The 15,052-nt window shown below is 38.5% G+C and overlaps 1 protein-coding gene across 1 annotated transcript in view; it reads right to left on the bottom strand.

The window, feature by feature from the left end:
* The window catches only part of LOC106882359 (SH3 domain-binding glutamic acid-rich-like protein 3), a 37,371-nt gene that overhangs the window by 7,046 nt on the left and 15,273 nt on the right, over positions 1 to 15,052 (bottom strand). The window contains exon 2 of the mRNA XM_014933013.2: positions 3,778 to 3,945. Coding sequence (XP_014788499.1) covers positions 3,778 to 3,945 — 168 coding nt within the window. The remainder of the gene's footprint in view (positions 1 to 3,777; positions 3,946 to 15,052) is intronic.

A 15,052-nucleotide genomic window follows, 5' to 3' on the forward strand; every position in this document is an offset into this window, starting at 1 on the left:
GTCCTCTGCCGCTTTGCGCAGGACTGCGCTAGATGTAAGAAAATCCTGGGTAGCCCAATCATCAGGATTCCTCTCTTGACCTTGCTGACGTAGTCCAAAGGAGTGCAGAGCATTACGTTTGGCACCAGCTTGGTTGCAGGAGCTGCCGGAAGAGTGTTGAGTCGAACACTAAACCACTTATGAGGCTCCACTTTGAATTTCTTTGAAGGCTGTCTCTTTTCTGTAACCCTAGATAGGGGCCCATACCGGGTACTGTCAGCCGGAGCCAGCTGAACCCGGGACTCATGTCAGGCAGGGTTGTCACTCCCTGAAGTAGTGAAGAAAATCGCTACCCACTACCTACATAGGATAGAACATGCTTATATTGCAGAAAAATTTGTTAGCAACCAGCCATGAGACTCCTGGCTGGTTGCTAACAAGTTTTTCTACAATATAAGGATGTTCTATCCTATTCATGCTATTCAGCATTATTATTATGCATTTGAAAGTAAAATATTTCCATGTCTGTATATTTCAAAACATCTCAATGCTTCTAAAAAAGTAAACTTTGGCTGTTTACATACATTGTAATATATATATAAATAACTCTTTTACTTGTTTCAGTCATTTGACTGCAGCCATGCTGGAGCACCGCCTTTTAGTCGAGCAAATCAACCCCCGGACTTATTCTTTGTAAGCCTAGTACTTATTCCATCAGTCTCTTTTGCCGAACTGCTAAGTTATGGGGACGTAAACACACCAGCATTGGTTGTCAAGCGATGTTGGGGGGACAAACACAGACACACATATATATATATATATATGCATATATACAACGGGCTTCTTTCACTTTCCATCTAACAAATCCACTCACAAGGCTTTGGTCGGCCCGAGGCTATAGTAGAAGACACTTGCTCAAGGTGTCACGCAGTGGGACTGAACCCGGAACCATGTGGTTGGTAAGCAAGTTACTTACCACACAGCCACTAGATTGTTATTTTAAATAGCTATGAAATCTAGTGGCAGCATGGGAAGAAGAAAAAAACCTTACAGGTTATAATAATCATCAAAATTATGAATAATTGAAAAAGCAGTCAAAACCTGACTCTAAAACCACATCAAGTATTCAATACAGCACAAGGTGAAAAGACAAAAGACAAACTAGTAAAAATTGGATAATCCCAGACCCTGGGCTTCTGGCTTTGTATCTCTTAGATACCCTTATTTATAATTTTAATATATATACATACACACACACAAGATGGTTTCTTTCAGTTTCCATGAACGAAATCCACTTATAAAGCTGTGGGTGGCCTGGGTTTATAGTAGAAGATACTTGCTTTAAGTGCCATGTAGGACTGAAATTAGAACTGAGGTGGGAAGCAAACTTCTTAAACACACAGCCATGCATGATGGAACAGAAATGAGTGGAAAGAGATAAAATAGACATCAGAGGAATCAGATGAAAGGGAAAGTGATGTATATAAAAGCAGATGATTGGACGGAAACAAATCACATGATGTAAGTGGAATTGGTGAAAGGGTGAAGATGCAGGAAGCATTGGTGAGGTTTGGATCTTAGACTGCTGAACTTCACAAAGGCAGCAGCAACATGATGTGAAACCGGCCTCACCCAGGCCATCAAGGAAAAACAGGCATAAAATGATGACATCCACACCTGACAGTATGCATCTGTGTATGACATGGTACACATCAATGTGACACAGTACACAATGATCTTACATAGTACACATGAATGTATGATATAGTACACATCAATATGAAGGTACACATTGATGTATGACAGATAGGAAGTAGTAAGTGTTAATGATTACAAAGAGAAGACAAGAAGTCAGTAATGAGAGATTGAAAGGTCAAGGTGAGGTGATGAGGAGGGATGGTGAAGTAAGAGAGGTGTTTAATTGCTGTGCAAATATTTCACATTCCATGAAGGAAAGACAGTGTAATCTAACTTGTTACAAACATACTCAAGTCTATTGAAAGCTGTCTCTCTCTCTCTCTCTCTCTTTTTGCAAGGATAAATGTGTTTTCTCAAACTCAGTAGAGTCTCTCTTTACAAACACACCCATGTCTTTTCACAACTCTCTCTCTCTCTTTCTCCACAAAACACATTCACATCTTCTCACAGTTGACCCAGGCTACATAACAATTACACCATCTCTCTCATTCAATCTAGACAAACCTTATTAAAAAAAGAATGCATATACACAGAAAAAAAAAACTGCAACATCAACAACCTCATTCATCACAAAATACTGTCCTCAACATTTGCATCACCACCAGCAACAGGTGCAGAAAAACCAGCATCTGTTGTGCTCTGGTCAAGTCCACCTTGTTCTCCTCCACTGTAAAGGATAAACATGACTAGACTATCACAGAATACCTCATATACAATAAACTACCATATACTGGCCTATCTAGGGAGGGCCTCTACAGAACAAGACACCTGGTATGTCTAAAATGCTTTCATTTAACAAAATATCTTGTCACTGTTTAGCCCCAGGTGAACTCTGATCATTCTAGCCATGACCATCCTATCTGTTTATGAGTATTTAGGGCTACATAATCCAAAGTGTTCTTTATTTATTTATGACAATATGTTGTATTTTAAGGAAGATTTGGCTATTATTTCCTACTAAGGTTTCCTCACTGGTGCACGATCAACTTCCAATGTAGTAAAGGGATGGACTGGGGAACTTTACATGGGGCATACGGCTGAGGTTCAAGGTATGGCTTTAAACCAGCCATATCCAGCACAAAATCTTCTATCTGCTTTATGTTCAAACTGACCAGATCTGGCTTCTCACACCTACCTAACAACATTAATCAAAACAAACATTCACATCACTGAAATCTCAAAGCTACAAGATTAATGCATGATTAATTCATATTTATTGTGAATGAATATGTGTTATATTTGAGAGAATAATCTGGGTGCTAAGGGGTTAAGCTGCATTGGTTCAGGAGTTCTGGAGTTTTGAGTAGTATGGAACCACTTCTTCAGCACTATTTTACTCAGGTTTACTCTAACCTGGAGAAGTAGCACCTCTCAGGGTCATAGCTATGCATTAATTAACATGTCATGGAATTGCTTCCAGAAGAATGCCAGTCATAGACACCCCAAAGGACCCATGCCAAATGAGGTTCTTCATATCTTTAGCCCCTCATCTAAGAGAAGATAACTCCAGACAAATCCTGCGTCTTGATAACTACTGAGCTTGTGGTATTTGTTGCATCAGACCAATACAAGTTTGAAGGATGAGAAAGTAGGGCTGGCTCTACACAAACCAAGCCCAATAATTTGATAAACCCCCAGCTACCTTGTCGGGAATGAGTGTTTAAAGAAGGTTAAGGGAGTAAACCCCTACAGAAAATACAGAGAGAGAGGGGGGGACCCTCACACAGATATGCATGGTTATATTTAACCAATATCTGGCATTCCCTGCTGCTCCATGGATGCTGCAAATGTATTAAACTTTTCTTTGTGACATATCCACAAGTGGAGAGGTTGTAAGTGTACTTGGAGCCAGGCACTTGCTGCTGGAAACAGCTCAGGTACAGCAGAGGTGGTGAAGTTATTGTCTCTGCAATATCATTGACTGATGAATAAAAAGGTGAACCAGAAGGATGAGGGTAGAGTTAAAAGACTTCACATGGGGTTAGAGCTGAAGTGGGAGATTACATGGGAGGTAAAAAAAAAAGGGGGGGCTGATGGATCAGGACAAAAATGGGAGCTAAACAACAACAAAAACTCAAAAGAAAACAACAGTCAACTCACCCCTAAATATTCGTCTTCATTGAACAACTGTGGCGGGAGGGCTGTTTCATTGCCACACAATGAACGCATCTTGTTTTTATCCTCCACATCCTTGGAAATGTCAATTTCAGTAAATTCAATGTTTTTGGAATCCAGAATTGTTTTAATGCTTTCAATCTTTTTCTTGGTCTGCAGAAGAAAAATAAAACAAAAAATCCGTTTTATAAACTGAATGACAACAATAACTTCATTTATACAAATTCATCTGGTTTTTTCCATTTTTTTTCATGCAAGCATGGGCTGGAAGGACATACTATTGCGGCAGTATTGTTTTACAACAGGACATTCTTCTTGTCGCTAACCCTTACCTGTTTTCCAAGTAAGGGAACTCTTATTCTACACACCTTCAAAGACACAAAGCTAGCAGATAATTTGTTGACAGGAGAAATGATAAGAACTTCACTGCTTGCAACTCAGCAATTTTTGGAGAAGTGAAAATGCAAACAAACACAGACACACATCATATTTACTCATGTATAAGTTGCACTATTTTATACCTGATTTTAAATGAAAAAAAAAAACTGGAAAAGTGGCTGTTAAAAAATGTTGAGCATTTATTATAGAGAAATCACTATTAAACTTGATGGAAATATCTCCAGGATTGTAAATATTACTTTTTTGTATTTAGTTTCATAAACTTCACTATTTCAAATTTTTTAGCAGTCTAGACTCTACCTGCATCAGGGGCCATGTCTCTGCTAAAAAAGGAAAAGAACAAAACAAAAAAACCTAGAATTCCATTATGCTTGTAGCCATCCTCAGAGAGGAACTGTTAAAAGTGACTAAAGCTGGCATTGTCAGTGTACCAATCGGTTGGTTAAACAGACAAATAAAAGACTGTTCTAATTACAAAACACATGCTTGTACATACACTGACATACACAACTATGCATATGTACACACAAAGGTTAGCCAGAAAACAGGAAGTGTGGTGAAGTCCATAGAAAAAGTTACTGTTTATGAGAGAGGAATGACTTAGAGAGAGACTGAATGGAAATACCATTGAACAAAGAAAATTGCTAATAACACACACTGACATTATATATATATATATATATATATCAGATATATATACATATATAGATAGATAGATCAGATAGGCAGGCAGGCACACACACACACACACACACACACACACACACACAGTAGTCAGTGTGTTTATAGGCAGAAACAAAGTAGTTACTGTAGAAATACTTTCAGCAAATAACACCACCAACAGCACTAATTAATACCATTTCTAATAATAGTATTCCTAATATTAACGACAGGCTGAAAGAGAGAAGGGTTTAGTTGATTAAATCCATGTCATTAACTAAATACCACAAGATACTTTATTTGATGTTCCTCTAATTGCGACATTATTGTACAAGGTTGTGGCGGCAAAGACTGCATGACCCAGTACATAAATGGTACTTTATGTCAGAGGTGTCAGTTTGGTGTGGGGACATAACTCCCCTCCACTAGTAAATAATAATAATAATAATAATAATAATTATTATTATTATTATTATTATTATATATATATACTCAGGCCTATTCAGCATTTTTTTTAGGAGGGGGTAGCCACAAGACACACCCCAGGCATTCCATTCATTTCCTAGCTCAAAGAAACGAGCCCCAGGCATAGAATGCAACCCCTAATATCAGCAGTGGGGCCGGTTTAACCCCACTGCATCATGCTGGTTCCATACCCCTTTGAGCAACATCAAATTCACTCATTTGTCCACAAGCACTCTCCAAGATTTCCTATCATTAACAAACTCTTTTGCTTCTCTCACTCCAACACCTCTGACCACCAAAGCTTTCCTCACTCCGTCCATCCATCCACACAAACCGAGTTCTGCTGCCTACCACTTCTGCCTTCATCACCCTCCTTACCACCCGCTCCTCATCCATCCTCTCCATGTGGCCAACATAATAATAATCCTTTCTATTATAAGCACAAGGTCTGAAATTGTTGGGGAGGGGGTTAGTTTCATTGACCCCAGTGCTCAACTGGTCCTTATTTTTTTTACCTCAAAAGGATGAAAAGCAAAGCGGACCTCAGTGGAATTTGAACTCAGAGGGTGAAGCCAGAACAAATGCCACTAAGCATTCTGCCCAGCATGCTAACCACCCAGCCAGCCAGCTCACCACCACCATAACAATACTGGCTTCAAATTTTGACACAAAGCCAGCAATTTTAGGGAAGGAAATAAGTCAATTACATCAACCCTACTGTTCAACTGGTACTTATTTTATCGACCCCAAAAGGATGAAAGGCAAAATTGATCTTACTGGAATTTGAACTCAGAACATAAAGCTGGAAGAAATGCTGTAAAGCATTTTCTCTGATGCGCTAATGGTTCTGCCAGCTCACTACCTCCATAATAATATAATATCAATCATAATTCTTTCTAATTTTGGCACAAGTCCAGCAATCCTGAGGGGAGAAGTTAGTGGATTTCATCAACCCCAATACTTCACTGGTTCTTTTTTGTTTTTTAATCAAGGCCAACAGCATGAAAAGCAAAATGGATCTCAGCAGCATTTAACCCTTTAGCATCCAGATTACTCTGTCAAATATAATGCTTATATATTCATATTATTTTGATTTAATCCTGCATTATCTCGTAGCTTCAAGGTTTCAATGCTGCAATTGTTTATTTTTAGAGCTATATTGTTGGGTAGGTGTTGAGAGGACAGATTTGGTCTGTTTTTAAACATAAAACAGAATATTCGAGCTGGATGTGGCCAGTTTAAATGCCAAAGGGTTAAACTGCAAGCATTTGTTTTTATTCCCCCTCTCTAAACGTATTTTGCCAACATGCTGTTACATTTAGATTAGCTATCTATACAAAACATTGTAGGGTAGATATGAGAGGCTGGATCTGGTCAGTTTGAACACAAAACAGGTAGGATATTTTGGCTGGAACTTTATTCTACTGAGCCCAGAAAGATGTAAGGTAAAGTCGTTGGCCTTAACAAGATTTGAGCTCAGAATGTAAAGAGCCTCTCTCTCTTGTTCACCTTTCACACAGAAATTTACTAACAGGTCAATACTTGTGTCTCATTCTCTTTGTTCACCTTCCACAGAAGTTTACCAATAGGTCACCACTTGTTTCTTTCTTTCATTCTCTCTCTCCACTTTCTCACTCACATTTCATAAATATTTACTTAGAGATCAATATTTTTATCTGTCTGCCTGTCTCTCTCTCACTCTTCCAGACCCTTTTTTCTCTCTCCATTTTCTTTCCTCGTCCCTTTCTGCTGAAGAGCATAGGCTCAAAATGTCAAAGACTCTTCCATTTTCCCTGAGCCCCAAACTACAAGACTTTGTTGACCCCTCACCTGTCTTTGTCTTTTCTTCTTTATATATCTTGAACCATATATCAATCTCTTTCATGCACCTTCCGTACATATTTCGCTGAGGCAAAAGGCTTTGCCAGAAACGAAAGGATCTGACTTCAAACTTTCCAGCCTTGTCTATCCTACACCACTTAGTTTCCGTGTTTTGTTTTGTCTTTTCCTGCTTCAGTCACCAATCACAAACAAAGAAATACTTGTTAGACATCTCTTTTGGATGATGACAGCAGAGACAACAATCACAGCAACAACAAACAAAATATAATAAACATTATTGTGATAACAATAGCAGCAACAGCAACAACAACAACAGAGAAATTCTTTCAAGTTTAACATAAAACAATTGTTGACAATTGTGATTGTTTCAAGTAAATAGTAATATGTCTGTGTGAGATATTGAACCTGCTACATTCAGCAGACTCAGTGAATAACAAGTGTTTGGGCACACTTGTTATCATTGAATAACATTTTTAACATAATTAATAACGAGACTCTATGTTGCTGTTATTAAATATAAGCAATGAAAGTGAGGAGGGAGTGCTGTGTGGGTGGGGTGGAAGCAAGGAATACAAGGATGTTAACCAAAACTTTGTTGACCTTAGTAGTCTTATTTTTATCACGTGTTTTCACTGCACTTCCAAGCGCAGCCCTGTGTGCCTTGGGTATAGTTTTACCGACTTCGACTCCAGCTACCCCTTAACTGTTTCCGACTCCACAGCCCTGTTTTCTATGCTGGCATGGGTTGGACAGTTTGACAGGAACTGGCTACCTGGGGAGCTGTCCAGATTCCAATTGTCTGTTGCAGCATGATTTCTATGGTCGGATGCCCTTCCTACTTTGTTATGTTATTAGCTCCACCTTAGCAAAGACAGAGGTACTGATTTTCAGTCATGTTTGTTTGTTTGTCCATGGACAAGATATCTCAAGAACTACTGGATGGATTTGGATGTAACTTTCAGCGATGTTTGGCCTTGTGACTGGCACAAACTGATTAGATTTTGGGAACGCTCTGGTACTGGAGAAGGATTCTGGATTATTTTTCTGTTTTTTTTTGTTACTTAATTTTTGAGAGTGGTCGGGTTCATTTTTAGTATTCTTGTTTGTGATAGCAGTTGAGTTTATTTCAGATATTCTCATTTTAAAAATCATCTCTGGCTAATCATTGAGAGGACGTTGGTGTTGCTTTGGTGGAGGTTTGCACTCTCTAAGTGCTCTTATTATTATTATTATTATTATTATTATTATTATTATTATTATTATGTAAGGTGGCAAGCTGGCAGAATCGTCAGCTCACCAGGCAAAATACTTAGCAGCACTTCATCTGTCTTTACATTCTGGGTTCAAATTCCACCAAGGTTGATTTTGCCTTTCATCCTTTCAGGGTCAACAAAATAATTACCAGTTGAACACTGGGGCTTCGATGTAATTGACTCATCCCCTCCCCCAAAATTGCTGCCCTTGTCGCAAAATTTGAAGCCATTATCATTATTATTATTATTATTATTATTACAAAAAGTGGAAAGCTGGCAGAACCATTAGCACACCAGACAAAAAGCTTAGTGACAGTTTGTCTGTCTTTACATTTTGAGTTCAAATTCTGCTAAGGCTGACTTTGCCTTACATCATTTTAGGGTCAATAAAATACCAATCAAGTACTGGGGTCAATGTAATCAACTAACCCCACAAATTTCAGGTCTTGTGCTTAGAGCAGAAAGGGATTATTATTATTATTATTATTATTATTATTATTATTATATAAGGCAGTGAGCTGGCAGAGTCGTTAGCACACCAGACAAAATGCTTAGTGGCAATTTGTCCCTCTTTATGTTCCAAGTTCAAATTCCACCAAGGTTGACTCTGCCCTTCATCCTTTTGGGATTGATGAAGTACCAGTGAAGCACTATCCCTTTTACCCAAAATTTCAGACCTTGTGTTTATAGTAGAAAGGATTATTATTATTATTATTATTGCTGTTGTTATTTGGGTGGTGGATTGGCCGAATTGCTAGCAAAATGTTTTGCAGCATACCTTCTGACCCTTTACATTCCGAGTTCAAATCCTGCCAAAGATAATTTTACCTTTCATCTCTCTGAGGGACAATAAAATACCAAATACTGCAGTTGGCATAACCAACTTGCCCACCCTGTTCAAACTACAAACTTTGTGCTTTGTGTTAGAAATCATCATCACAAAGTGGATGCTGACAGCAGGATTAGTATGGCACCAGACAAGATGGTGTTGGATTAGCAGAATCAGTAAAGAGAGAGAGAGATGCTGAGTTCAAATCTTGTCCCTGGTCATTTTAAACTTTTTATCTTTCCAGTGACAAAAGTTTCAGACAAACATTGGAATCAATTGAAGCAACAATATTCCATTCTATGTTGTCATTCCTTACATTAACAACCATCAAATATATCTTCTTTATCTTCTATTTGTTTTGGTCATTGGATTGTTGCCATGCTGGGGCAGGGCCTCGAAGGATTTTACTCAGACAAATCAATTCCAGTACTTTTTCTTAATTCATAAGTCTGTAACTTATTCTATTAGTCTCTTACATTATATTACAGGGACATAAACAAACCAACATTGGCTGTGAAGTGGTGGTGGCTGTGGTGGTGAGGTGACAAACACAGATACAAAGACACCAACATCTGTGTGTGCTGCCATGTTGGTGGCATTTAAAAAACACCCAGTACACACTGTAAAGTAGTTGGCATTAGGAAGGGCATCCAGCTGTAGAAACCATGCCGCAACAGACAATTGGAGTCTGGACAGCTCCTGTCAAACTGTCCAACCCATGCCAGTATGGAAAATAGGGCTGTGGAATCAGAGTCAGAATCGTGGAGTCGGAAACAATTAAGGAGCAGCTGGAGTCGCAGTTGATAAAACTATACCCACTCCGACTCACAATATCTTTATTCTTTAATATAAAGCATTTATAACATATAGGTCTACTCAAAGTACCAGTGTATGCTTTATGAGATATGTAGAAGACCACAATCACTTAATTACATAAAGAGGAGTCGAAGGTGCCAATAGTAGAGTAATCGGAGTCGAAGTATTTTGTTTCGCCTCCACAGTCCTGATGGAAAACAGACATTAAACAATGATGATGATGATTTATATACACACTGTGTATTGAAGCTTCAACAAGTACAACACCAGTCAACATAGAGAGTGAAGAAGATTGTTATATTGAAAACCACAAAGTCTGTTTCTTTCTGCCTTCTTCCTTACGTGTGTTCCTTGTTCAAACGTCATCCACTTTGAACACAAGTGACAAACAGTCTTGTTTTTATCATCTTGAAAAATAGTGAAATAAATTAATGTTTTGACCAGGAAACCCCTGGTGAGCTAAATTTCACAAGACCCATGGCTTTCATTATAACACTATATGCCTTGCAAACCTTTTGGCATAGGCACAGGAGTGGCTGTGTGGTAAGTAGCTTGCTTACCAGACACATGGTTCCGGGTTCAGTTCCACTGCGTGACACCTTGAGCAAGTGTCTTCTACTATAGCCTTGGGCCGACCAAAGCCGTTTGAGTGGATCTGGTAGATGGAAACTGAAAGAAGTTTGATGTGTATATATGTGTGTGTGTCTGTGTTTGTTCCCCCACCATCGCTTGACAACAGATCTTGGTGTGTTTATGTCCCTGTAACTTAGCGGTTCAGCAAAAGAGACCAATGGAATAAGTACTAGGCTTACAGAACGGGTTGATTTGTTCGACTAAAGGCGGTGCTCCAGCATGGCTGCAGTCAAATGACTGAAACAATTAAAAGAATATATGCATGTATGTATGCATGCATGTGTGATGATGAATTCTCTTGTTATGAACGACATATGAGAGTTCAGTAAAATAAAGTGGGAGTCATGTTCCTGGCAAACCTTTTGGCAAATGGAACAAGTTGAGGACTCAGTTTGCTCAAGTGGTTGTGGATCATTTACTATGACACACACACACACACACACACACACACACACACACACACACACACATATATATATAGGCTTCTACAGAGTTTCTGTCAACAGAATTCACAACGCATTAGTTGGCACAGGTTTGTAGTAGAAGACAGTTGTACAAGGTGCCATGCAGTGGGACTGAAACCAGAAGCACAAGGTTACAAAGCAAGTTTTTTAACCAGACACCCATGCCTACACCTATATGTACTTTTGTGGTAATATGGCTGATGAGAACTTCAGAGACAATATGACATGGTCACATCCTCCATAATCCTCTATCTGTATCTATCAGTAACAACAACCATGCACCCCCGCACATGCTCATATAGACATACACTTAACTTCACACATGCTCACAAGCTCACACACACACACACATGATGTGTGATGGGAAATTTGAGAGAAAGAGAGAGGGAGAGATTGGTGTGTAACACAGAAATATGATATTCATGTGTGGAAGAAAGCAAATGAGAGGTTGTGATGTATTAGAGAGAGAGAGAGAGAGGGGAGAAAAATAGTGTAATAGAAAGAGAGAAAGTGTGTGTGTGGGGGGGAAGATGGGGTGATGCGTAGAAAGAAAATATATGAGAGTTGAAGAGTAAAGTGTGTGTGAGAGAGAAAGAGTGAGAGATAAAAAGTGATATATGTCAGAAAGAGAGAAAGAAAAAGGGTAATGTAAGTGAAAGTGAGAGAAAGAGAGAGAGGGGTGAAGTGGGAGTTGTCTGCAAAAGATGATGTGTAATGGACGAGTAGAGGTGGTATATTCAATTAGATTTTAGATTCACTATGTGTATCGCCATACATACATCTATAGTTTATATACACACACACACACACACACACATTTACGCATATATCTACACACAAACTGGGTACAATAGAAATAACTGTTTATAAATAATGGCTTGAAAGTTTCAGCTCACCTACATTGTACTTACATACACACATATATATATAGATGGAATCAGACACACATATCCAGACAAACAACAACAAATTTGCACACACACACACACACACACACACACACACACACACACACACACATGCCCACACAGACATATTACATTTACAGACATATAGATTCAGACACATCTACATATTTACACATACAAATTCACACACATACATCCAGACAACCATGCACATAGACATCTAAACATTCACACTCACACCCCCACACACTTGGACAGATATATAGACAGCTAATACATATACATCCACTCTTATGGCAATATACATCATCAACAACACACACAAGCTTGAGTACACACACACACACATCAATAAGGGAGTGGTTACAAGATTGCTCAACCTCTTAGAAAAAGCAGTCAAATTACCTAAAAACTATGTCATACTGTCTTAAAACACACACACACACACACGCCTACACATACACAATGTAGATCAAAGGGTGGTGGATGCAATGTCTTGCAGTGATGGTCATAGTTGGAGTATCTTTCCTCATAGGTCAGCTCACTGACAGTTGGCCTGGAGCGAAACAATAACCTAATATACAAACAATGAGATCAGCTATTTCAGATATTTAGCTGGGATGGGGGCGGGGGAGAGAGAAAGCTGGACATGAGAGCTTTAGAGGATTTGGTGGTTTAATTGCATAGAGACACTGACCACATATGATAATTATAATTATAAAGAGGTGTTGACTTTATATTTGATATGGAGGGACTGAACAGATGTTTCGTAATTATAATTATAAAGGAGTGTTGACCACATGTGTGACGTAATGGTTAGGCTGCTGCACTCACAATCCCTAGATTGATTCGATTCCCAGACCAGGTGGCATGTTGTATTCTAGAGCAAAAGATTTCATTTCATGTTACTCCAGTCCCCCTTTCAATCAGAGGAGAATGCTGACCTGCTCACTGAACCCGTGGGTCAGTGTCATTCAAAGGCTAAAATGAGGCAAAGTGCATTGTGAGCAGCGATGTGTAACAACATTTGATAGCCTGGTCAGTTACATGGTTAGCAAGGTAATATTTCACCATGGCCAGCAGTGTCCATGCAGAATGATGTACGACAGTAATGCATATTCATGACCATCAAGTGATATACTCTTTTAATTGTTTCAGTCATTTGACTGCAGCCATGCTGGAGCACCGCCTTTAGTCGAGCAAATCGACCTCAGGACTTATTCTTTGTAAGCCTAGTACTTATTCTATCGGTCTCTTTTGCCGAACCGCTAAGTTATGGGGACATAAACACACCAGCATCGGTTGTCAAGCGATGGTGGGGGTGACAAACACAGACACACATACACATACATATATATATATATATATATATATATATATATATACATATATACGACGGGCTTCTTTCAGTTTCCGTCTACCAAATCCACTCACAAGGCTTTGGTCGGCCCGAGGCTATAGTAGAAGACACTTGACCAAGGTACCACACCACGCAGTGGGACTGAATCCGGAACCATGTGGTTGGTAAGCAAGCTACTTACCACACAGCCACTCCTGATATCTAGACAAAGAGACACAAACACACACCCACATGCATACATACACATACATACATATCTTTTAACCCTTTCATTACAGAAAGCAATTTTATAAACCAATCTATCTACTGTTGAAGAATGTCATGTTTGAAGCTATTTTTTGTGGTGATGTGTCAAGTTTATTGAGACAACATGACTTGCAGAAAATACCAAGTCTATTTAGATAATTAACACTATTACTGAAATAACCAGGAAATTTAATTTTGCAGTTTCAAGGTTAACATTTTTATAGCAGAAATCAGATATATCCATTCAAAATTTCATTACTCTAAACCACAGAAAGCAGTTTTATACAGCAGTCTATTTTTTGTTGAGGAACGTCATGTTTGAAGCTATTTTCTGTTGTGATATGTCAAGTTTATTGAGACAACATGACTTACAGAAAATATTGATTCTCTATACCGGAATAACTATGAAATTTAAGTTCGCAGTTAAAGGGCTGCAATCATAACGTAGTGCCCACCTTAAAGAGTTCTTTTTAGTGAAACATGTCACCCCCAGATTTTATTTTTTAAAGTCTGGTACATATTCTATTGATCACTTTTGCTGAATTACTAAGTTACAGTGACATAAACAAACCAACACTGGTTGACAGGTAGTGGGTGGAGGAGAAAAAAGACAAACACACACACACACAACAAGCCTCCACACAATTTCCATCAACCAAATTAACTTACAAGGTATCGGTTGTTACAAGGTGCCTTGCAGTGGGACTGAACCAGAACCCACATGATTGAAAAGTGAGCTTCTTAACCACACAAGCATGACCATCCCATCTTTTTGAGGCATAGTATGTCTACAATCACATTATCCAAATGTGTCCTTTTTTCTAAGAAGATAGGGTAAGATTCAAGGGAAGCTTCGGCTACTATTTTTAGCAGGTTATTTAGCCATACAGTACGCTTGGCCATGTACAATATATGGCATGTGGAACGTGTGGTATGTATGTATAATGTATACACAAACATTCGACAAATTCAAATGCTCTGAATTTTTTCCTCTTTGATAAGATTTCTATCAAAATGTACACGGACACTCACATGCATACACAAATCTATAGATACAAGTTTCAAATTTCAAGTTGTTTTTCTTTCTTTCTTCTCTCTATTTTGTAATTCTCTCTCTCTCTCTCCCCTCCCTTCTTTCCTCTTTTTCTATATACACACACATACAAATAACAAAACAAAAACACATCCTCTTCCACTTTTGTACAAAAGGCAAAGAAATTTTCTGTAACACTTATTAACTGAGGAGTCTCCACGAATGAGAGGAAAGCACTAATAAATAATTATCCAAAATTCTGACCACCACCTTTTTCTTCATATATAAAATCTGTACATTACTTCAAACAATCTCTCTCTCTCTAATATATATATATATATATATATATATA

Source organism: Octopus bimaculoides, chromosome 26 (genome assembly GCF_001194135.2).
Source record: "Octopus bimaculoides isolate UCB-OBI-ISO-001 chromosome 26, ASM119413v2, whole genome shotgun sequence".
Lineage (NCBI taxonomy): Eukaryota > Metazoa > Mollusca > Cephalopoda > Octopoda > Octopodidae > Octopus > Octopus bimaculoides.